General features: G+C 27.1%; 1 protein-coding gene across 3 annotated transcripts in view; it reads left to right on the top strand.

Annotated features, from left to right (window-relative positions):
* The window catches only part of LOC123291417 (uncharacterized protein DDB_G0283357-like), a 121,703-nt gene that overhangs the window by 57,614 nt on the left and 37,031 nt on the right, over window positions 1-27,058 (top strand). For 2 of the 3 annotated variants that reach the window (XM_044871693.1, XM_044871694.1), the window contains exon 1: window positions 14,896-15,063. The exons of the other annotated variant lie outside the window; for it this stretch is intronic. In XM_044871693.1, coding sequence (XP_044727628.1) covers window positions 14,973-15,063 — 91 coding nt within the window. In that variant the 5' untranslated portion in view covers window positions 14,896-14,972. Of the gene's footprint in view, window positions 1-14,895; window positions 15,064-27,058 lie in introns of those variants that run through there. 3 annotated transcript variants of the gene reach the window in all.

Here is a 27,058-nt window from a genome sequence, read left to right on the forward strand (position 1 = left end):
TGTTCTAAGATGGGATAAACAAAACATACTTATAATAAAAATGGATGGTAAACAATCAATGAAGGAAAAAAATCAAATTTTTACCTCTGTTTACCTCTAGGACAAGCATACGAAGGGTTGGACTAGTCGTTCCGAGTCGGTCGAATTTTTTTTATTATAACTATTCATTATGCTGGGTTAAGTTATTCGTGTGGACCTTAAGGGTCGCAGCAAACCCTACGCACGGCCTTTTTCTTTAACTTGTTAGTCAAATCATCAAAATAATAAAATCAGAATTTCAACTAATATAAAATTTTTATATCACAAAGTAAAAGTTTTGGATTCAGCTAAAAGTTATTATTTCTTTTCTGAATTATAACGGATATTATTGTAAAATTTTCTTATTAACTCTAGATTAATGCCAATTCTTCTACCATCTGGGGTAAAGTGTGATAAACGCTTAAAACATTCATCTGGCGATTCTTCTAAAGCATAAAATAAAGATATTTACACTTGTCTAAATTACAAAAGCATAAGGAGCGGCATATGCTAATTATTTTTAATAGTATTATATATTTTTCAAAATGGAAACGTGTAGAATTTGTGTCTAAAACTATACAGTACGTGAAGACTGAGTGATTTATTTAAGTTAATAAAGTGTAAATACAAGTCAATCTTTTGCTTGTGGTTCAAAATTAGTAATACAAGTACAGGATCATATTTAGAATGGTTCCATTTTGAACCGTCTTCAAACAAAAACGGAGGAGGTTATCAATTCGACTGTATTTTTTTTTTTATGTTTGTTATCTCAGAACTTTTGGCTGGGTGAACCGATTTTGATGATTCCTTATTTGTTTGAAAGCTGGTGCTTCCCGTTTGGTTCCATTTCATTTTGGTACAGTTCTGACTATGGCATCCATGAGAAAACCACAAAAGTCTTAAATTTGTATTAAGTATGCGCGACAAGAGGACGAATAACTCAATATCACTTCGATGATTCTTTTTTTAGTGACAAATTAGTTAGTGTACTTCAGATTCACTAAAAATCACAAAATAAAAAAACTTTTAACAAAAAGAAAACCGACTTAAAAAGAAATAAGAAATTAAATTGCACTAAAAAGTAAAAAAAATAACGATAATATAATGTAGTTGAAATTATTGTTATTTTTGGAGTCGGTGTCAGCCAAGGAAACAACTCTGACAGAACAGTTTTCTACATTAGTTTAGCTGACACCGATTCCAAAAATAACAATAATTTTAATTACATTATATTATCGTTATTTTTTTACTTTTTAGTGCAAAAGTTTTTACACTTATTAACTTATAATAAATCATAACGAAATTTATATTCAAAAGATAGTAAACTACGCATCTGAAGGTCTAACGGAGAGGAGTTTGATAGGTAATTTAACGGAGAGTGTTCTTAGCTACATTTCAAGTGCGAGTTTAGGGTTTCGTACCCAAAAAAACCAAAAATTGACGACGGTCGAAAAAGATAATTTAATGGAGAGTATTCTTATATATGTTTCAAGTGCGAGTTTAGGGTTCCGTACCCGTAAAATTTGTCGGTGGTCTCGTTTTTTGTGTTTTTATGATAAAACATGATCTTTTTTTTTTCAGAAAATATACAATTTATGAAAGCAAGTTCGTAAATACTCAGATGATGATTGATGAATAAATTTTTTCTCAATATAAGGTGAATGTTTTGTTATATACATATAACGATTATCATTACTTTACGGTAGCTTTTGTGCCTAATATATGATTGTTGATTGTTTTTTATGATACAAAAGTTGTAAATTAAATAACGTTAGTCGTTAATAATAAACTGCCAAAGAATTAATTGCATATATACTTATAATAAATCATTCCGTATGTATTATAAATTTACACCGGACATACCAACATACCAGCCATCAATTTTTATTCAAATAAAACTTTTATATATATGTATACAATATTCATAAAATTCAGTGTAAAATACTCATTACGCCCATGCACAAATATTAAATCGAAAAATTGAAACAATTCTCTTCATTCAAACTTATTACTTGCACGTAGAATTTTTTTCGAATTGTTATCATTAGAGTAAAAGTTTTATTTTATTACTGATAATGGATGATCGCCAAATAGAATATTTTTTTAATTTCTTCTCTTTCTGCGTTCAAAGTTTGATATTTGAATAAAAATCAGGTTAATTTAGTGATTGGTTGCAGAGAGATATCACAATATTTTGACCGATTTTAGACCGCATCTCAAAAACTATTCGACCAGTCATCAAATGCACCCGATTTTTGTACTTTTTGGGTCAAAATTACTTCATATACTGAGTTTTATCGAAATTGGAGATAAAAAAGTTTCTCGATTTTTCCAATTTCTTAAGGGGTACACCCCTTTGAAAAAATCGAGAAAATAGCAAAAAAATTTTTGTTTTGGAATTTGATGAAACTCAGTGGATGGGGTAATTTTGATCCAAAAAGTATAAAAATCAGCTTAATTTAATGATTGGGCCTATAGAGAGTTACAATGTCGGTGAATATCATGGGCAAAACTTCATTTTCAAAAAATTAAAATCCATAAAATTGTGAACAAAAAGGAAAGATAAGTGAGTCTTTGCTTTTAAAGGAGAAATTGCTCAGCAATGCGGGCAAGTATCTGCGAAGTTTCAATTCAATCGGACGTCATGAAGTAAGGGAAAATGATGTTCAAAGATTTCGTTACATAGATACATATAGATACATACCAAGCTAATCTAAGCGTGTTAAAAAACAGGAAATAGTCCATTTTAAAACGTTAAAACTTTCAGAACAACATTCTAAAAAATACCTCTCTATGATAAAGTTTTGTACATAGAAGTAATATATTTATTTATTTATCCTTTAAATTCATACCTACTGACATGCCTGAGACTTTGTTTAGTGAAGAAATATTGTTGTCATCAATAAATAGCCTTAGCGTCACTCATCACATAGTCAATCATCACCATCAAACAGTAACTCAACATATTTATGAACACTTTGAAAAAGCATTTTTTTATGAACACTTTGTAAAAGCAGTTTGTAACTTAATTTGTTTTCTGCAAGACGAAAATTTCTTTTTTTTTTTAAATCTACTGTACGATACCTATTCCAGTTTTTTAAGCCTGGCGACTTAAGCTCAAAATTCTTAGAATACCTACAAACAGACTTAATTATTTAAAAACTCTTTTTGTAAAGAGTTTCTGCAGTTTATATGCTTATTACGTAGAAATTTGGCGAAGATGGTTTGAAAGTAACGAATTAAAATTTTCAATGTATATCATAAGATATAATAGTTATACAAGATATTAAAAGTATTTTTTTGATTTGAAAAAGTGTAACACTAATTATAATGTCACTTTAATACGACTAAATATAATGAATATTTTGACCACACAGGGCGAGATTAGACGCCATTTTGTTCGAATGAATATTACAAAAAGTGTTACATTGAATAGAAAGTAGTCTTGACAAGTGAAAACAAACAATTGGCTGAGTTAATTGTTGAAATACCATGTAAAGACAGTGTTGATTACCCTGTCACATTACACATACATACAAATCACACATATATAACTGATATTCCCTTATAATACATATTTGCGCATAATTTGCGCTCTCACGGGTAAACAGTGATATTTACGAAAAAATGTTTCAAACAACAGTTTACAAAATGACCCAACTTTAGTAATGGAGCTTTACTGCATATTAGTTTTTTTCTTTAACGTCTTACATTCAATAAAAAATCAATAAATTCAATTTCATTCGAAACAAGTTAATTAAATTGATCAAAACCAAATGACGTTAATAAATAAATAAATCTTCATATTAATTAGTCATTGGTCTGTCTTTAACTTATTAATTAAAAAGCCGGTAACTAATTGATAAAAATTAATTGATTTTCAAATGATTATTCAACAGTTTCACCTCCCTTTAAAATGCAATCTTTTCTATTTGATATTCAAGACAAAACACATGTTTACAAAGTTGTTGTAAGTAGTTTAACATTATTTTCTTACTAGATTTTACAAAAAAAAATTAATAACTTGTACTACAAGATATTAAATAAAACATCGACAAACTGATGGTCGGCCATTGAAACTTGATTGTAGAAAAAAATTCGCATAAAATCGTAATGAAAAAATTATTAAATTCTTAAGACGTTCTAGCTAAATTTTAAATTTTAACAGAATCAGAACTGAAATTTCAATATATTTTTACTAAACAAATTGTGATACAAAAACAAATTAAAACTCGTGGTGCAGTAGCTGCGTTAGCTACGCAAATTTCCTCAAAGATTGAAAAAAAAAATTAAATTCGCTTAGACAAGATTTTTGTCAATATTTAATTTACGCTGTATGTATCATATTAAAAATCATCAATTATAATCGAGAGACCATGATGTAAATAAATATCGTATACATGATTAAAAGTAAACAAAAACAAATAGTTATAAAAAAAACATTTTCTTTAATATCAAATATTTCATTTTGAGTTTTCCAAGATTTTTTGTTCCAAAACTAAGCGTCTAGAGAAAAAATCACAAGAATTTTTTTGCTGAAAACTGATCAAAAAGTACAGTTTAGAAATAAACAAATCAATAAATTTGTATTTGTAGTAAAAAGTTTATATTGATAACACAAGATAATGTAACGTAATAAAACTTTTACGATGTTTAATATACTTCACAAGTAGCAAAAGATACTTTGTTTAAATAATTATATATTGTTTATGTTAAGGAACAATAATTTTATCTCTTTTATATTGATATGCATCTTAAAAAATCATCAGTGTTTTTAGTTTTAGTATTATATTATTTACCTATTCTTTTTATTGTTAATTATGTTTTTAAAAGTATATACCATTACTATTACTAATCTATTTATCTTAACGGCATAACTGTTTTTTAGTAGGTAGCATCAAGCCCTCAGTTTTGAACTAGCACTCCATCACATCAGTGGTGCTGGTGCTGGCAGGGATTCTATACATTTTTGATAATTTCGTTTCCTATGTTTTGTAACCCGTAAAATCGAATTTTTATGGTTTCAGACTTCTACACTCATCCATTTTTGTCCACTTTTAAAGTTTTTTAAATCAGAAAACACAAACTTTGAAAAATTGGCTGATTGAGTCTAAAACGTTTAAATATCGGTTGGTCGAATAAAAAATCATAAAAAAAAGTCAATTCTCTTTAATTAAGATTACTTAGACAAGATATTTGTCCATATTTAGTTTACACTGTATGTATCATATTAAAAATCATCAATTATAATCGAGAGACCATGATGTAAATAAATATCGTATACATGATTAAAAGTAAACAACATATAGAGTACTTTTACCCTGCAATATTGGATTGACTACATATATTCTACAATTTCAAAGCCTATAGAATCCTTACCAGCATCCGGATCATGTAATCAATATTATAGAAAGATAATAACAACTTTTTATTTACATTTAATTTATTTTAAATACTTAGATGTTTTTTAATAATGATATTAAAACAATTCTTTTTCATACAAAAATAAATAAATAGAAACTGTTTTCCAAAAATAACAAAAAATGGGTTCTACACCTACATTAAAGCAATTATTAAATTAATACATAACAATAAATTTTATTAAAAAATTGAGACATTTATGACAGTCTAATATAAATGATAAAATAAAATCAGGTCATCACTAATTTAATTAAATAAATATTTTATTTCTATATTTGTAACAAACAAAATATTACCACCTTTCAGATACCATCACCTCAGATAGGGAAAACATGTTGGCACAAAATTTCATTAGATTCGTATAAAAAGTATTTTCTAGGAATTATCCCTCTTTAATCAAACTCCAAAGGAATAGATTAAATAAAAAAACCCAAGTAGTACATGGTATATAAACAATGATTTTTTTTCCTTATGTTTCTCCGGTCTAATAGAAAAATATAAACAAATAACAAATCTTACAATTAATTAATTATTTATATAATTTACTTTAAATCAACGATCCATTTATTACTTATTTACAAATTATACATTATTTTACAGACATAACTTAATACTCATAAAGTTTTTAACTTCCTGAATTCAATAATTATAATATACATTATTTATATTAATAATATTATGTATAATTTTATTAATATCTATATAATATTTAATTTATTTAAATGTTAATTTTATAATCATACATAATATACAGAATTAATTAATTACATTGAATGAATTAAAAATTATATTAATATATAACTAACTATTAATATATTAATTTAGAAGCATAATGGTTTTAGGATTTATAATTTATATTGATTTTTTTAATTATCGATTAGTTTTTTGTCAATCATGCTGTGAAATTTAATATTATTTTTTAAATAAATTAATATATACACAAATTCATGGAGAACCAGTAAGACTATCCATGCAAGACTATCCGTTTGTGAAAATTGCCAGAACCTTATATCAGAAAGCTTATGAAATTTAAAATATTTATTAATGAATCTATAAGCAAATCAAATTTTAAACCTTTTTTAATATCGCAAAAACGCTGTCAGCCATTTTGGTGACGTGATATTGTTAAAAACAACGATGGTAACGCAATCTACAATTACTATGAAAGCCATCAACATATTATTTGTGCCTATATGATGTCACATCATGGCGGCTCGTGTTTTAGGTTACGTGATATATAGATTAAAAATTACGAATCTTAATTTTAATATAATAAAACAATAAACCCAATGTGTTTTTATAACTCAAAATCAGAATATTTAAGTGTATTTCTATATAATTTTTAATTTTTATCAAATTTATTTTTCACTACCGAAAGTACCCTATTAGTTTAGCTCCGAAACTCCAAAATTATATTTTACTGGAAACGTATATATAAAACCCAAAATTCAAATAACCCAAAGAACAAAATGCGAAAATCACTTGTTAGCCAGTCTGTATAATATGCATGTATCGTTACACTCTGTATAATATGCTTGGAAATATCAACCGGTTACCTTACAAGTACTTACAGGTGCATTTTTATTAATTATTGTAGTTCAATTAACCTACATTTATTATTTTTAATATTATTATAAATTTTTTTTATCAATTTGATTGATTTTATCTAAATTATTTAGAAAGGAAGGTTTAATAATAATACATAATTATTATTATTTAAGTCATAATTTAAATCAATAATTATTAATTATTTTATTATTTATTTATTTTTTATGTTTAAAAAAAAATATACACATGCAAGTTGTTTAATTGTTATTAAATTAATTACAACAAAATGTTATTAATTATATAGCAGCTAAACAATTGATATATTGACAACAGATTGTACATTTAAATATTCCGTTAGATTAACAGAATAACTTTTATTTTATTTAAAAGCTATTTTGTACTTTTTAGAACCTATGTTTATACCATGTATATGAAATATGCAAGGTATACTAAGTTTAGTCCCAAGTTTACATCGCTTAAAAATATTGATGCATAAAATTACCTAATTAGTCCATTTTTGATTGTCTGTCAGTCTGTCATCGCCATTACTCAAAAACGAAAAGAGATATCAAGCGGAAATTGTGTGATATATATGTTATAACGTGCTTAGGACGTAAAAAGTGAGATCGAGCTCATAAATGAACAATATAGGTCAATTCGGTCTCTGGTACGTAGGACCCATCTTGTAAACCGTTAGAGATAGAACAAAAGTTTAAATCTAAAAAATGTTTCTTATAAAAAAATAAACAGTTTTTGCTTGAAACATTTTTTCGTAAACATCATTGTTTACCCGTGATGGTGCAAATTAGGCGCAAATTGTATAGAATGAATTATATGGGAATATCACTTATGTATGTGTGACATCAATGTATGCGGTAAGAGTCATCAACACTGTCTATACATGGTATTTCAACAATTTACTCAGTTTGTTTTCATTTCTTATTTCTAAAATTAGTTTTGCAACTAAGTTTCTTATTAAACATTTTGCGAATGAGCACTAGACTGACAAAAATGTTACAATTGTATCGTCACGAAAATTTTGTCCCATCGTCGGGACTTGATCTCTTAATATAAAACGCTATTTTTACCACTTAGGCACAACTTTTTTTTGTTTTTTGGTAAACAATATTGCAGCATTGCAGATAGGAAAAGCTATTTTTATCTCTTTGGAAGTTAAATGTTTGGACCCCAAGGGTTGCACTCACATGAATAATTCAATTTTCATTATTTTCAATCTCCTAAAAAAACGTGGAATGAAAATTGATCATTTGTATAATTTCTTTGATAAATGACAATGTATCAAATTTAAAATGTATGTTATTCGTATAAAAACATTGATACTAACCATAACATAACATTATAGATCGGGAGATTTTAACAGCAAAAATCCTACTGCATTCAAATCCAAATCATCCAAAACTCTGCATCCAATCACCGTTTTTCTCGATTTTTTCAAAGGAGTACCCCTTAAAAAAATTGCAAATAATCGAAAAATTTTTTGATCTCCAATTTCGATAAAACTCAGTATATAAGGTAATTTTGACCCAAAAAGTACAAAAAACGGGTGCATTTGACGACTGGTCGAATAGTTTTTGAGATCCCGCCTAAAATCATGATAATTTTATCACTTTTTTCTATCCTTTATTAGGTACTATTCTTTTTTTACTTTCTGTATATATACCTATTTTGAAAATTCAAAATGGTAGCCTGATTTGTGTCATTTCATTTTTTCTGTTAAAACTTCCCGATTTCTATAACATACAACATGTATTTTATTATTGATATAAATTCACTTTGATTAATATATTTATTATTTTTCTAATCTTTTATTTTATTTATTAACTTAAAAATTAGATCATTATTTACTTTTAGTATACTTGTTGGATAGTTAGTTATTAAATAACTCTTATAACAAAGATATATACTTTCATTTTTTAAATTTATTTAATAGTTTTTATACACAAATTATAAATCATTCCAAAACAGGTACAATCATTTTATTTACCAGGGTTGTGCAATTTATATTTGTTAAAATATGATTCTTTGTTCTTTTGGTAATTACGAAGTTTCCAATTAGCTAAAACAAGCTTTTTCTCGCACTGTTCACTGTACGAATTATCGACCCATACATATGTGTTTCAGTTATAATAAAGTATATATTACTAGCAGATACCCGACCGATTTTCATCAAATTCCAAAACAAAACTTTTTTTGGCGTTTTTCTCGATTTTTTTAAAAAAATTGCAAAATATTGAAAAATTTTTTTATCATCAATTTCGGTAAAACTGAGTATATAAGGTAATTTTGACCCAAAAAGTACAAAAATCGGGTGCATTTGTTGACTGGTTGAAGAATTTTTGAGATACGGACTAAAATTGATCCAAATATTGCGATATCTCAGACACTCTGCATCCAATCATTAAATTAACCTGATTTTTATACTTTTTGGATCAAAATTACCCCATCTACCGAGTTTCATCAAATTCCAAAACAAAATGTCGAAACGACCTCCTCGACAAATTAGTGTTTCCACGAGGTTTTTGGGACAATTTCCCTCGTCTTCCTCGGTTAGTAACGAGGCGAAGCTGCCTCGCAGCCTCGGTGAAACACTAATTTGGATATTTAAAAAAGTCAAACGTTGAAATTTGCTGAAGGTATCACAAAATACATATGCCAGTTTAAGAAGAAAATGGAAAATATTTGAAAAGTGTTTTGAGTGTCAATCATCGCTTATGTTTAAATCGATTTTTGAGATTATATATTTTATTTATTTAATTATATTTCTGCTAAATTGTATTTTTTGCCTTATATGCTTAACATTATTATTATGTATTAGACATTTACTAGTTCAAAGATTATCTACATGAACAAATTATTACCTTTATAAAATATTCTAACATAATCAGGTAAATTATAAATATAATCAAGGTAACATATTTTTAACAAGAAAGATTCTTATTTATGGTAATAATTATGATTAGGTAAATTAAATCAAATTATCTAAATTAATTTAATAATTATATATTATTATCAAATTACTTTGTGAAAAAACTATTAACATTACAGTTATGATGTCCAAAGTGGTGTCCCAGCTTCGCTGGGTTTAAAAGTAAAGATTAATAAAGATTGATATCGCTTATCCCTTTGCTATAACACTCGAAATAATAGTAAGGATTGTTTTACACATGTAAAATATATGTATAGTTTTCTATTTTTTTAAATGTATAATAGCCGTAATTATTGAGTATATCAGAAAAGATGGCCGTGAAATATTTTATATTGACTATTTTTACAGAAACCTGTATTTTATGGTAATATCAAATGACTAGGTACTTTTACAGATATCTGTAATTTATGGTTATGTCAAATTAAATTAAATTAAAAAAATTTTTTTATTAATATATCTTTACAAATTATATCTCATGTGTTATTCTGAAGTATGAGCTATATTGCTGTACGATTTCATTAAAAACCATTCGCTAGTTTTAGTATAAAAGCGTGACAAACAAACAAACAAACAAATATGCTAACTTTCGCATTTAAAATATATAGAGATTTATTTTTTGTTGATATTTATGTTTTTGAGTAGAATATACAGAAGCTTTTGACTAGAATTATTATTAAGTTACAATCATAAATGAAATTAAATAAGAATTATAAATTTTTTTTTTACAACTTTATTTTACAAATAACCCATAATAATGAATACAAAATATTCAAATGTGTACTCACATAATTCTTAGTATTTTGTCTCCTTAATTTGCATCTCTGTTTCTACAACAATATCTTCGAAGGTAAAAAAGAAAATAATAATAATAAAAATGAATTAATAAAAAATAAAATAAAATTCAAAATTGACACATAATATTTGAATACCTGAATCATTATTATTGGTTGTCAATAATTATAGAAATGAATTTAGTTTTTATAAGTCAGTAGAAAAATATTAGGATCTTTATTTTTTATTTCTCATTTTTTCATTCTCAAAACTATTCGACCAGCGAACAAATGCAACCGATTTTTGTACTTTTTGGGTCATTTTACCTTATAGAGTTTTATCGAAATTGGAGATACAAAAAAATTCTCGATTTTTTGCAATTTTTTTAAGGGGTGCCCCTTGGAAAAAATCGAGAAATTCGGAAAAAATATTTTGTTTTGGAATTCGATGAAACTCAATTCCAAGTTAATTTAATGATTGGACCTATAGAAAGTTACAATGTCAGCAAGTATCATGGGCAAGGCTTCATGTTCAAAAAAAGGTAGGAGTTCCCCACCGAAAAATTAAAATTCTTGCAGCGAACAAAAAACTGGCATGAGTAATTTATCTGCACATTTATCTGCGAATATCACATTCAAACTGCGCTCTCAATACTCCGAATGACCTTGGTACGGTTTTGCCACACACTTAATAAAACAAAAACACAATTTTTTATTTGTTTTTGCAGTATTATTTGCAAAATATGAATATGAATATGAATATGAATAGCATTTTATAAAATATATTCATAAAATTTACACATTAAATTTTATAATGTATTTATTAAAAATGTGATAAATTTTATGATTTTAAAAAAAATTAATAAATTTTTATGCTTAAACGTTTACGGTCTAAACAACATGACAATTTGATGTTTATAATAAAATTGTAACTAATTTTATTGACATCATTTCTATTGGTTGTGTGCGTAGTCATGATAGGGACAATAAAATCGATGCCAGCGCTTCCAGTGAAAAAAAAAAATTGACTGAGTTAATTGTTGAAATACCATGTATAGACAGTGTTGATTACTCTATCACATTACACATTACATCTATACATGTCACATATACATAACTGATAATCCCATATTAATAAATACTATAAAATTTGCATCTAATGTGTGCCATAGTGAGTAAACAGTGATGTTTACAAAAATATATTTCTAACAAAAGTTGTTTATTTTTTGATAAGGAACATTTTTTACATTTAAACTTTTGTTCTATCTCTAACGGTTTTCAAAATGGGTCCTATGGACCCAATACCCAATTGACCTATGTTGCTCATTTACGAACTCGACCTCACTTTTTACGTCTTGAGTGTTCTGTAAAAATTTCAGATTGATATCTTTTTTCGTTTTTGAGTTATCGTGTTGACAGACGGGCGGACGGACGGACGGTCGGTCGGACAGACGGACGGACGAATGGAAAACCGAAAATAGACTAATAAGATGATTCTATGAACATCTATACCATCAATATTTTTAAGCGTAACAAACTTGGGACTAAACTTAATATACTATGTATATTTCATATATACATGTTATAATATGTATATCATATATGCATGGTATAAAAAGACTTCAACGGTGGATAATAACACAAACCTTTTGATACATGTAAAGAAACTTCAACATTTATTGATTGAATGTTAAACTTTAAATGTCAAACTCATAGATAAAATAATATTTGGTCAACTATTAAAATCTGTATAATTTTAAACTGTAATTAACGCAGCACAGTTTTACTATCATAACATTATAAAATACATCTGGAATCAAGTAAAATATTCAATTATACAAATATTTTTTATTATAAGAAATATAAATTTTATTTAATAGTATAATAATTCAAGGCCATAATAAAAGACTAATAAAAACAAAGACCTCTGACATATGCAGGACAACGCTTGAAGAATAATTAGTAGTTTATATGACCATGAACATAGCAAAATAAACTTTAAAAAACCTTTATGCATATGTAATCATCATTTTTTAAGTCAATGTTCTCATATACCTATAAATTGGAAATTCGTCATCAAAAATTGTAAATTACACTTTTTAAGACCGATTTTGTGTGTGTTCAAGTGGATCCGATGATGGTTTAGATTTACCATTCGGTCTACTACAACTGTTTTTGAGGGTTCCACAAAAAAAAAATTTAATTTCATTAACTGGTGGGAGCGCATATAAATCATATGTTAAATTAATGTATTGAGGTTTTATTTATTTACCGAAGGGACCAGCCAAGCCAGATGGTCATGTCAAGGAAGATGGTCATGTCCTGACCTCCTCAATAGATAGGAGTAAAATTTGTCTTTAGTGGAATGGGTTTGGGTTTAGTGAGATGTGTAAAGCGGGATGGGTTTATCTGGATGGGTTAAGCGAGATGGGTTTAGCGGTCAGACTAAGCATAGTATAGGTATTAATGAACTGATCAGATCCGCTGGTTTTAATGTAAAATTGCGTGAATATGTCAAACAACTAATGTAAAGGATGAAAGAGCATCCCACGCTTTGAAATTTACATTAAAATTAAAATTACCATCCATTTTTGGTGAAATACAGCGTGTGTTTTAGTTTGTTTTAGCTGTAATGTATTTTTATTTTCTGTATATGTCCATCAATTAAGAAATTCGTTTCGTTAATGTCATTGCACTATTCATTCTCTTAGGTACTAAATTCATTAATTAGCTAAAACAGACCTATTTTATTTCCTATACGATAACAACCTACAATATGCATCATCCATCACCTAATAAAATTTTATTTTTTTTATATTTTTTTTTAATGTTCACAAGTAAATGAATGGTTTAAATAATATTCAACAAACCGTACTCAGTAGAATAATAATATGTGCATACTGTATAAATATTATCTTTGAAAATGGTAGGGGCAAATGGGCTTGTGCCTTCTTGCATGAGTACCTACTTTAGCATGCGAGGAAGTGTATAAAAACAGGAAAGAAGGTGATAGAGTTATATACGATTGTTTTTATATACAGGATGGTTGGCAAATAAAAGCTTCAGATTTTTATTAACAAACCAACACATTTTGCAGATAGATTTTTCATTGATCAATTACTATTTTAATCCTAGGTAATCCTAGGTAAATAATTCTAAGTAACCACGTTGGTTAAAATATATTTTTTTGAATGTGCGTTGTGACCTTTTGGCGAGCCTACCATACTCTTTCTACGACTTTATTCAAAAGCTGTCCCATATTATTTAAGTAGTGTAACGTAACCATGGAAACACCTGAAATAAATCTCATACGCAGAGCGAATAAAGCATATAATATACAAATTTGAAACTGAATACCCCATATAAACTACTTAAGCTTTCGTATCGAAGCTTGTCGTAGATAAATCGCGTACAATGAATGGAGAATCATTGAGTGTTCAACAACATAGATGTAGATAATATTATTTTGTACCTTTAAATAAACTTAAAATAAAAAGAAGTACATGTTGTTTTGTTGTTTAAAAGCCTGTCCGCCTCACTCCCCACTTCACATACATATATTTATATAGATATTATATACCATTAATAATACTACATACAATGTCTATATGAATATACTACAATAATAAGTATTAGTATATATCTCGCGGTGTATAGAGAACCGCGTGCCTTACTGCCGCGCCGCGCTTATATTCAAACCATCGCGCGCTGTTCCATCACTTTTTTTTGTACTTTGTAATAATTATTTTTGAAAAATATGTGTATTGTCTTATTCTCTCATACGAAAAAAATTCCAATCTATCTTTCTATCATGAAACAAAATGTTAAAACGTTACCCACACTCTTTTTCAAATAAAATCCATTTTTAAAGAACTTTTAAAAGTTGTAATAGTTTTAATTCACATTTTTCTCTAAAAATATTTTTCATCGAATTGTTAAAAGTAATTCTGTGTGTATGTTGATTGATTCAAGGTGATTTAACTGTGATTGGTGTTACTTAAAGTGAAATTTTGTTGAAAAAAAAAAAAATGTTTGCCACAAAAAAATCCAAAATTAGTGAAAGTTTCTTACATTTTGTTTGCCGATCAATTATGTGACAATTAGAAATTTAATTACTTCAAAATAAATTACTTTTGTTCTTTTAATTTGTGTGATATTTTTTAATGTGAAAAAGTGTAAAAAGTTAATAAATTTTACTCAAAAAAAAAGTGTTATAAGTGTGTATTATTTATTTTTCGTCACGTTTATTGAAATAATGCCAGAATGTGATGGCCCAAACATGCCGTACAGTGCGACAAGTGAAACAAGGGGAACGTCTCCGACGTTCTCAACATACTGCGCATACATTATTAACACCAGGTTAATTTTTTTTTTTGTTTCTATAATAGTGTTAACATTTGGTAATCCAATCCTTCAATTATAAATTTTTGTGTAACAGATAAGAAATGATTATTGTATCCTTTGGCACTTATCATAAATTTAGGTGCGATATTATTGCATTCTTTAGTATTTAACATTTAAGTATGTCAGTTGTGTATGGGAAGCTATATTTAAACAAATTGATTTAGTGTAAATCATTCCTTCCTGAAATGTGGTTTTTGTTCTACCCGACACCTCTCAAAATAAGTAACGATAACGTTCCATTTTCGAATTCATTGTTACTTTTAATTTTTAATTCCCGGACCTTTAAGATCATATTGTCAAAGTTTTTCTCTTTTAAATCCCCGACGAAAATACTGGAAAATCTTTCTCTGTCACAAACATGGATCAATCAGGGAAAAAATGTATTCATACTTTAAAGTATAATGACTCTTTTTTGAAAATCATCGTCAATAATTGAGAATCGGCGCAAATCGGTAAATTTGCCTAAATATGAATGTACCTAGCGCTTTTACTTTTCATAATTATCGAATATTAATCTAATTTTATTTAATTTAGTTGTGAGTTTGATGGATTCGTAGCTTTAAAGCACTGATCTGGATACATTGATGTCAATGCACAATGCAGTATTATTAATTTAAAATTTAAAATCTTATTTAATGGTAATAGTTCTTACCCATATTTTGTGAATTATGTTAAGCTATTTAACGATCAGTAAGTTTTTATAGTAAAGTTTTTAAGTGGCAAAATCTTTTTGGATAATATGTTTCTCTCATTTAAATGGTATCAAATTTTTAAGCAAAATGTTTCTCATTAATGTGGTAACATCTTCTTGAACAAAATTTTTATTTAGAAAAAAATCACCATTCATAGAACTGAGAGCTATTTCAAAGCTTCTTTTTTTGATTGTGTACACCTAATTCTTTCTTTCTCGCAAAATTACTTATATCTGCTCATTTTCGATTTTTTTTCAAAAGATTGGGCTGTTTTTTTTTTTTTTTAGAAATAACTCTTGTTTTTGTCAAAATAATTTGCATATAAATTGAAATTTGCTTTGCTAAAATTTTTCCTCAAATAATTCATTTGAATAAACTTTGCATAAACAATTTGTTACTTTTAAATTTTGAAGTAAAAAAATTCATTAAAAATTCAAAATAAAACAAAAAAAAACTTTAATATTGATTTAGTTTTGATTTAATTTACAATAAACTGAATTACAATTTACAATAAATAAAAATTAGGTAAATCAAATTCTGTAAGATCTTATCTTTTAAAATATAATTTTCTACTATTTTGCTTATCTTAAGATTTATCAATATTTAATTATTCGTGTGATCATATTAAAGAGTCTTTCTCTTAAATTGAAAGAAGAAGCAGTGTTAAATATTCAGTGGATCAATAATATGAATTGTTAAGATCAATATTTTCAGCTACTTATATACGTACATGATTTTTGACAATTAAATTACAATAATTTTTTTTTATATAAATGAGTACATTTTCCAAGTTTAATTTAGCGATAACTTGAAATCCTGTCATTTTCATGACTTGTGACCATGGGAACTTTCAGAATTCAGAATGACTTAAACTATAATTCCCCAAAATTTGAAAAAGTTTGACTGAAATGCAGATTACATATAAATTGTGCGAGGTCCTTTGTATTTTGCAAGTTTCTCCTAAATTACATGCCAAATAATTGCTATTCTAATCGATATATACAATAACAAATTAAATGTCTATTAATCGTTGCATAATTAGTTTATATTTTTGGTTCCCTTTCAATTCCAAAATACAATGGAAAAAAATTATGAATAATTAAATTTGACAAAACAAAAGGCCATTGTAATGATGTGTGTGGTTCGTAATAATGTGTTTTTTTTTCTCTTGTAATAATCAGATCATTACACTATGTAAACGAACCAGAGAATTTATTTAAAAATTGTATTTTAATTTGACGACTATTAAAAATTTATGTTTTTTTTTTTTAAATGATTATCGTTTTGATTGATAAGTCACATAAGGTAAATACGCTACCCACGAAGTCTGAAATATACTCTCGGTAACAAAATTGAAATTGATTTATTTTCACAAATTAATATTGATTACGATATTTTCAATAAAAAATGATTGCTCAAAGCAACCAAATTTTTACTGTCCAAAAATATTTTACCAACCAGTAATAAAATAAATATAATGATAACGAACAATTTACTGAGTTAGTTGTTGAAATATCATGTAAAGACAGTGTACATATATGTCACACACACATAATTGATATTCCCATATAATTCATACTATATAATTTGCGCCGTCACGGATAAACAGTGATGTATACGAAAAAATGTTTCAAACAAAAGTTGTTTATTTTTTATAAGGAACATTTTTTACATTTTTTACATTTAAACTTTTGTTCTATCTCTAACGGTTTACTTGATGGGTGCTACGGACCCGAAAGATCCAATTGACCCATATTTCTCATTTACGAACTCGACCTCATTTTTATGTCCTGAGCACGCCACAGTTATCGTGTTAACAGACAAACGGACAACCAAAAATGGACTAATTAGGTGATTTTATGAACACCTATACCAAAATTTGGTTCGTAGCATTAATATTTTTAAGCGTTACAAACTTGGGATTAAACTTAGTATACCTTGATATATTTCATATATATACATGGTATAAAAAGCGGAAAGAGTAAGCCTATCGAGTTTGAATTCTAGAATGATTTTTACTACGCTTAGATCTTGTGCTATTTGATCCTATTTTATTCTCCAAATAGTCCTAAAAATAATATATTATACTTCATTAATCAAAAAACAAATATTTTGTTACAAAAGATGTTACCTGCCAACACTTTTTTTTCTTGACAAAAATGATTGTATACGAAATGTTTGGGTGTTTACAAAATATAAATGTAACATTAAAATAAAAACACAAACAAACAAATCTAATAGTGCAGACGCTAAAGCATCTCGTCTTCGCCTAAAAGCAAAATTTAATATTCGAGGTATTTGACCCAAGAATGGACTTCGCCCCAGTAGGTTTTTATGGAAGTTGGTCCCACAAAGCCCACAAAGTGGGACAGAAGTGCCCTATTTCCAGATTCCACATTATTTTTTATTTAAAATTTATAAAAACTATAGGATTCCATATTTTCGACGGTTATATTGAGCTAAGAAAAAAAATTCTTGGTATGTGTTGCTGAAATTGAGGCTAAAATACGCTCTATCAGGCCATGTTAGATAAAAATTGGTAAGAGTCAAAAAGTGTTTAGAATACTCCAAAAGACAAGGTTTTCAAATCAAATTTTTGACCACAATGACCAAAGATTTTGTATTTTCTTCGATTATATCTAAAAAACCCAATAAAAGTGCGGTTTGACTCAACAGTCAGAATAGAAATGTTAAAACATCTTACTTCCGAAGATTTTATTCTATCTATGTTAGTTTAACTGATGTTTTGTACTGTTCTTTCTTGATAGTTATATATCTTTACAAATTTCTGACTTCCCGTTGAGTCCATTCTTGTTTGATGTAAGATTTAGAAATTAAAAGCATATTGGTAATATTTATCTATACAATCTAGAGGTAATGAAAGAAAGGATATCGTCGTGCGACCTAACTGTAACTAGAATAAGAAAAATAATTTTAATAAATTGTTAGTGATTTGTCATACATTATATAATTCTATATTAAGAAATCTCAATTTTTTTTTTTTTTTTGTAATATTGTCACTAATACTTAAAATCCGACCTACATGATATTATTTCAAAGAACTTTGGTGTGAATGCCACAAAACCTCTATTTACATATCTTACCTCTAAAGTTGCTGAATAATTTTTCAATGGAAAAAACTTTTAACAAAAAAAACCTGCTTAGAAAAAAAACTATTTCAAAACAAATTAATCAATTAATGATGCACTAAAAAGTAAAAAAATAACGATAATATAATGTAGTTACAATTATTGTTATTTTTGGAGTCAGGGGCCAAATTAATGTAGAAAACTGTTCTGTCACAGTTGTTTCCTTGGCTGACACCGACTCCAAAAATAACAATAATTGTATATTATAATATTATCGTTGTTTTTTACTATTTAGTGCATATTAATTTAGTTTTGGAATAGTTGTTTTGAAGTTGATTTTTTTTGGTTAAAAGTTTGTTTATTTTGTGATTTTTAGTGAATCTGAAGTACACTAACTAATCGTCATTTATCAATTTCATTCCAGTTTTTATTTTTTTTATCGTTGCCACACACTGCAAGCAGCTCCAAAAACGTTAACAAGCATTACCAGAGTGTGTTGTATTGAAATCAGTTCTTTTCTTCGGGCAAACGACTAACCGATCTACAAACCTACACAGCTCTATGATTCCAAAACTCTCCAAAAAGATCTAAAACTATACATAGAGGTAACAAGTGAGGGTCATAAAATTTTTAGTGCTGTATAAATGTAAAAAAATCAACATATTTTTTTTATGCTTAAAAATTTGAATATTATTCAAACTATATCATAAAATGTCTAGACAGACATGGTCAACATTTTTTTGATATCCAATTTTGTTTTTTGTTTTTACTTTGTTTCTTAAAGTTGATGGCAGAATATTAACTAATCCTTAAATGAAAATCAGTTTTAAAGAATATAAATTCTAAAACCTTTGGAATTTGAATTCGTTTTGTCCTTTCTCCCAAAAACATCCAAAATTTAATACATAAATCTATACATAATTTTATGAATATGTAATAATATAGGAGGTATCATAAGAATCTCTCGTAAATGAATTTGTCAAGGCAAAATAAATCAAAAAGTTCACACAAGTTTTTTGAGTGCTGCATAAACGAAATGTGGATTCGTTTTTTTTAATTTTCAAAAATTTCTCAAAAAATTTTTGGAAAATTGAAGTTTTTGTAATAAGCAAGGCGAATAAATTTTACTATATTTTATTACTAGAACTCTTTTTTCTCTAGGTTTAACATTTCCATAGACATTTACGTTCAAAGTAGTTTTAAAACATAATTGGAAATAAAGCAACAATAATCTTTGTATTTATAACTTTGTACGTTAATTTCTCAGTAATTGTTAGGAATAATTGTCAAATGATAAATTGTTGTAAAATTTATTTTCAACAATTTTACTTCCTGCAAAAATTCCGTAGGTACATATGATTCAAAAATTGCTAAGAAGTTTTGAACTAATTTTAACTTGACGAATTTATTCTGCAGAGATTTTTATGGTATACCACGCCAAATGACAAAGAGATGAAAATTGACATTATCTTTAATAAATAATTTTTGTCACCGCAAAAGAAGAGGTGTGCTTAGTTTCAAACATCTATCTTTTTTTAAAGTGAATAATAGTTTATTAAATCTACTAGATTTCCTGTTTTCCAAAAATATTTTTTGAAACGTTAACGAATTTAGGATATCTTAAATATCTAAATATTTTTGTGTATACCAATAAATAATTATTGAGAAATTTTGGTCTATAATGATGCTATAAAAAATTAAATTACAACAAATTACTTTTCTATATTTTAAAGAATATGATTCAATATTCTTTTTATGAGTATAATGCACAAATATATAATGTAATTAAAGATAAAAACAATATTTGATTTTGAATACATAACACATATTAAATTGAATACATTCTGTATTTGATAATTTGATGATGAATTTACTATTAAATTAAAAATTACTAAGAAAAAATCGATAAAAACAAATATAATTGTTTCTTTGTAGGTATAAGTTCTATTCATACGGATCATTAGAGAACGGATTTATATTCAAATCAAAATATCAAATACTTACATTCGGTATTTAAATAGTAAACACAGACGAATTTCCTCATTTTGTATTTTAACATTTCTTCTACGTTTTAAAGTTTGTGATTCTCGTTTTTATTGGACATTAGGTGTAAACGTTTTTCCGGCCATAATTTTAGTTATGCGGTATAGCTTTTGTTCTCTCATCTTTGAGTTTTTTTCTATTGAAAATTCTTTGATGGCAAACCGTATTGTAATTGTGTCATTTTTAGAGCCCAGTAGAATTTAAGATTCTTGAGCAGACAGTATTATGCCAAGACCTAGGGACTTCTGAATAACGGAAAATTTGGAAATTCCGGAAAACGGTTGAGCTCAGATTCTAATAAACTTCCAGAACAAGAAATGCATTAAATATGATACGAAGATTGCATTACGGAATATGAATATGGTACATTATCTGACAATTTTCTCTTTGTTAACTTGCTAATTTTCCTCGATATAATTTTTTCAGATCATATTAACAAAACTTTAATTTATACACACAAAACATTACACTCAGTCTTGAAATAGTTCAGGAAAACTTTGGAACTTAGTGCGTTCTGAAATTCTGAAGCAAGCAGTTCCTCGAGACCCGTAAGGTTTCTCGGAAAGATTTATCGAGAAACGTACTCTCAAAGTACCAGGCAAATTATATATTTTCTGGCATATTTTCATTCTAGAAAGTGATATTAATATATGTAGTTCAAGTATTATTTTAACCACAAAATGTCTGTTAAACCTTTAAAAAGGCCGATAAGTTTTTTCATTCAAAAAGTTTTTAAATGAAGGCAATATTTTTACACAAATATGTTAAAAAAACACTAAAAATTTTGAAAAACCTTTTCTCAAATTTGTATTAACCTATATTAGCTTTAATAAGAGTTAAAAATACCTTGTTGAGGATCTTACTAGAATTTTGTAATTAAAATAATACTTGAACCTCATATTTTTGTCATTTCTTTCCATAATTTCATGTTTTGTATACAATAAGATGAAATTATATCAATCTATTGCATAAATATCTGATCTTCACTTAGCTACATTAAACAGAGATGATGGCCTTTTTATATTTTTTAAAATGTAATAATTATATATCTCTGTTTTGATTAAGATCTTTTTTGTTTCTCAAAAGCGGTACCACCCATATCATTAGAAGATACATTTGTAAAACTATTGGGTAATGGGTATTATTATCATAGGCGTGCTTGTATATCAATATTAGATTTTAAAGACTATTATCATTTATTTAAGTGACGTCGTTATGACTAAACTAAATAAGTATTTGGCCTTTGTGTCTGTAAATTCAAGATATGTTTTCCATTTAATGAAATTTTAAAGTATTTAATTCTAAAGAATTTTAATAAAAAATACCTTTAAATATACCACGTTGTCAAAACAGACCAGCAAGTGAAGTTTACAAAATTTAAAAAACATCTGACTTATGTTCTAGGTTTGGAACTCTAAACTTGAACTGGAAACATACCTAAGAACATTCTCAATTAAATTACTTTTTTGCTCTAGCACATCCAAATTTTATCCAATTTTGATAAACCAAGTATGTAATCCAACCAAATTTGGGTCATACTTTTCAAATTTATGATCAAAATTAACCTAGTTCTAAGATATTTCATGAATGTGGAGTCTTGATCCCGGAATTAAGCACATCAGTGATAGTTAGCGAAAAACTGACATCATAGCTGAAAAGAATGACCCAAAATTAGTTTTTATCAAAAAAAATGTCAATAAGATCGGATCAAATTTGCCTGTATTATCCAAAAAATCGAATTTTTTAACTCTATGTCATCAGAATTCAAAAAATTAAATTTTGCTCTATCACATCCAAATTTTATCCAATTTTGATAAATCAAGTATGTAATCCTACTAAATTTACGTTTCGGGTACGGAACCTTAAATTCGCAAGTGAAACACAGCTAAAAACACTCTTATGAATGAAAATCGAGTACTTAACGATGTACAAATTCAAGTGTCAGGAAGTGCTAAGAAGATCTTAAGTCATGTTGATGCTGAGTGTACAACTAAACTACTTTGAGTAAATTTAACAGATAAATAACAATTATGGACATAAAACACGAAAATAATGTCAGAAAGTTTTATTTAATATGTGATTTTATTGATGGAAACATGAATTTCATGTGTAATTTTATTTTAACATTTTATCAAATTGCACCCACTTTTATAACATGCTTTTAATTCTTTTCTTTTTTTTTAATTACTGTTTTATATACACTTTAATTGCATAAACAAAATATTATATGTTAAGGTGTTTAAGGTACCCACCTGAAATAGAGAAGTTGCATGTTATTTAATTTTATTTTATTTCGAAAGTTGGGTAAAATGTCCTTTTCCCGCACACGTACTATCTATGCAATGATACCCCCACTTAACATAGTTCCTCGACTTTCTTTTTTGCAATATGGGTCCTTGTTGTTGAGTTATCATTAATGCCATGCATTTAGTGGCTTTGATAAAATTAAAACAAATTGATTGACCTGAGTATCATCACAATCGGTCTACAAGTTTGGCCTCTAGTGTGCCCCAAAAGAACAAACATGCATACTAATATAGCCGGTTCGCCCTTTGTGGTGCTCTAAAGATAAAAGCGTGGAGTTATTTTAATTGTTCTTAATTCAATCGATTTGTCTATTAAAAACATATTCAACGGGAAAGACTTCACCCAACATAGTAATTCGACTTTAATTTTTTTCACAATATGGTGTCTAACTGTCGACATATTGAATTTTTATTTAATTTTGCTCTAGCATATCCAATTTTGGCCAATTTTGATAAACCAAGTATGTAATCCAACTAATTTGGGTCGTACTTTTCAAATTTGTGATCAAAATTAACCTAGCTCTAAGAGATTTCAAGAATGTGGAATCCTGATCCCGGAATTAAGCACATCAGTGATAGTTAGCGAAAAACTGACATCAAAGCTGAAAAGAATGACCCAAAATCAGTGGGTCTCAAACAAAATTCCAATACGATCGGATCAAATTTGCCTGTATTATCCAAAAAATCAAATTTTTTAACTTTATGACGTCATCAGAATCCAAAAAATTTAATTTTGCACTATCACATCCAAATTTTATCCAATTTTGATAAATCAAGTATGTAATCCTACTAAATTTAGGTCATACTTTTCAAATTTGTGATCAAAATTAACCTTGCTCCAATAGATTTCAAGGCATATAAAACCTAACATACATATAAAACCTAATAAACACATCATCACTTTTTGCGTCGCAATCGGGTAAAAAAGGATTAAATTATCATATATGCTTTTTTTTATTGAATTTTGTTATTGGCTCTTTCCATTTTATAGCAATACACCAATGAATAAAAACACCAAATGATCAATTCAAATGTGTGTAGAATTAATTGTGGCTGACATCGTGAAACTCCTTAAGAAATAAGTATATTAAGTACAATAGATATTAGTATGATAATAAGTTAATATATGTTGTTAATTGAACATTTTACTGTGCACAACTAATATAACTGACTTAACTTAGGTGTTTTAATAAAATATAATGTTAGCAGGTTTAATCACGAATTTACTTACTTAACTTTCAAAATAAATAAAAACATAAATAAAACTTTATTCTTAAGTAACTGTTTTAAAACTTACGTGTTCATATAGTCGCAAATCTTAAATTTTATAATTTTACAAACTAAATATAAGATAAGAAATCAAAATATTAATCATTTTTGGTTTTTAGACCTGATTAAAGGATTTATTTTTATAACAACTTAGCTAAATTATAAATAAAACTTTTATAATAGACTAGCAGATACCCGCCAGTTACGTTATAGCCCTCACTTATCCACCCTTTTGTTCACAATTTTATGAATTTTAATTTTTTGGTGGGGAACTCTAACTTCTTTGAAAATTAAGTTTTGCCCATGATACTTGATGACATTTTCACATTCTATAGGTCCAATCATTAAATTAACCTGATTTTTATACTTTTTGGATCAAAATTACCCCATCCACCGAGTTTCATCAAATTCCGAAACAAAAATTTTTTCCCGATTTTCTCGATTTTATCAAAGGGGTACCCCTTAAAAAAATTGCAAAAAATCGAGAAATTTTTTGTATCTCCAATTTTGATAAAACTCAGTATATAAGGTAATTTTGACCCAAAAAGTACAAATATCGGGTGCATTTGACGACTGGTCGAATAGTTTTTGAGATACGGACTAAAATCGATCCAAATATTGCGATATCTTAGAAACTCTGCATCCAATCATTAAACTAGCTTGATTTTTATACTTTTTGGGTCAAAATTACCCCATCCACCGAGTTTCATCAAATTCCGAAACAAAAATTTTTTCCCGATTTTCTCGATTTTATCAAAGGGGTACCCCTTAAAAAAATTGCCAAAAATCGAGAAATTTTTTGTATCTCCAATTTTGATAAAACTCAGTATATAAGGTAATTTTGACCCAAAAAGTACAAAAATCGGGTGCATTTGATGACTGGTTGAATAGTTTTTGAGATACGGACTAAAATCGATCAAAATATTGCGATATCTCAAAAACTCTACATCCAATCATTAAATTAACCTGATTTTTTAAAAACAAGTAAAACAAGGACCAATTAAGTGCAAAATCTCGACACAAGTCGTCTTAATTGGTTTTTGAGTAGCTTAACAACATCGAGCATGGCGATATTAAGAGAATTGCTCCGAAAATAAAGCGTGAAATTTGAAATTTTCCATCTTCGACACTTTCATTTTAATTTTACACCTAAATATGCAGATTTAGTTTTGATTTACCACCAATGAATGCCATTAAATTTACATTTTTCTATATCTTAATTCCACATGTAGTTAATCGTTGTAGTTAAAGTTTGTTTGATCTTTTTCGGTAACTACTTTTTCGGTAACTTGAGATTTCACTGAAAAGCTCTATACTCAAAGACACCTTCTCAAGTACCACAGTTTTTTCCAGTAGCTAATACACTAAACAGGCCTATAAGTTAAGGACGTTCATGCGTGTAAATGTTTTGCTATGTGCGTTCATAGGGAAACAGTATGTAAATTTTAAAGAATTTTAAATTAGTAGAAAATAGAAACTTTTTTGAAATTCTATTAAAAGTTTAAATAATAGTTAACTGGTAAAGTTTCAAGTATGGTTATCGATATAATTTTTGAAAAATATCGACTTATATTTTCCATTTAGTCCCATGTTAAACCTTACTTTTAGTCACTTTTTTAACTTAAAATTTAATGAAATTAATTCGATAACAGGATATTTTTCCTGTTTTAAATCATAGAAAATCATTTAAACTATCGCTTTATCATATTGTTTTTAATTTCTCTACTAATATCGATGACGCATGAACGTCCTTAACAGATAATTATTGAAGATTAATGCAAATATTAAATAAAATGCAATATTAAATAAATTACCAAACAACAAAATAATAAATGAAGAAGAATATTAATTTGATATTTAAATAAAATAATTGATATAAAATAGATTTGTGTACATATTTTATGTAAAATATATATTTATTTATTTTTTTTATTTTTACGAAAACAACTTTTAAAATATATAAAAACTATATAGGTATAAGTGAAACCCATCATTAAAACCGTTATATCTTTACTGAATCAACAACCTACACGTATTTAATAGAACATTTCAAATACAGGCTGGTGCACCCTGTAAACTATCAAAGGGCATCTTATTAAAATTTATGTAATAAATTCATTAAACGTTTTAGGGTCTTTTAAAGGAAGGTTTTTGCGGAAAAGAGAAATATTAGAAAAGAGAATTGATAAAAACAAAAATTTTAGAATAATTATTTAAACTTAATATCGATAAATCCACTGAATTTCGAAGGAAATTCAATTCATAAGCTCTGTTTTTCATAAATTAAAATATTCATGGTACGGTGCCGCATTTAAATGTCTTTATCTAAGTATTTCTTCATTCTTGGAAAAGATTACCCTTGTAAAAGTTGCTGGATAGAGGCATCTCACGCATATCTCAATCTTGACGTGTCTGTTAAAATATTTGAAAAATCAACTCATGTTCGTAAGGAAAAGAGGAAAAGACTTATACAGTTATTCTTCAAGATAACGTAAAACGTTTTTCGTAAATCTAATAAATTTGGTAGAAAGCGAAAAATAAAAGAATAATA

This window comes from Chrysoperla carnea, chromosome 2 (genome assembly GCF_905475395.1).
Source record: "Chrysoperla carnea chromosome 2, inChrCarn1.1, whole genome shotgun sequence".
Classification (NCBI taxonomy): Eukaryota; Metazoa; Arthropoda; class Insecta; order Neuroptera; family Chrysopidae; genus Chrysoperla; species Chrysoperla carnea.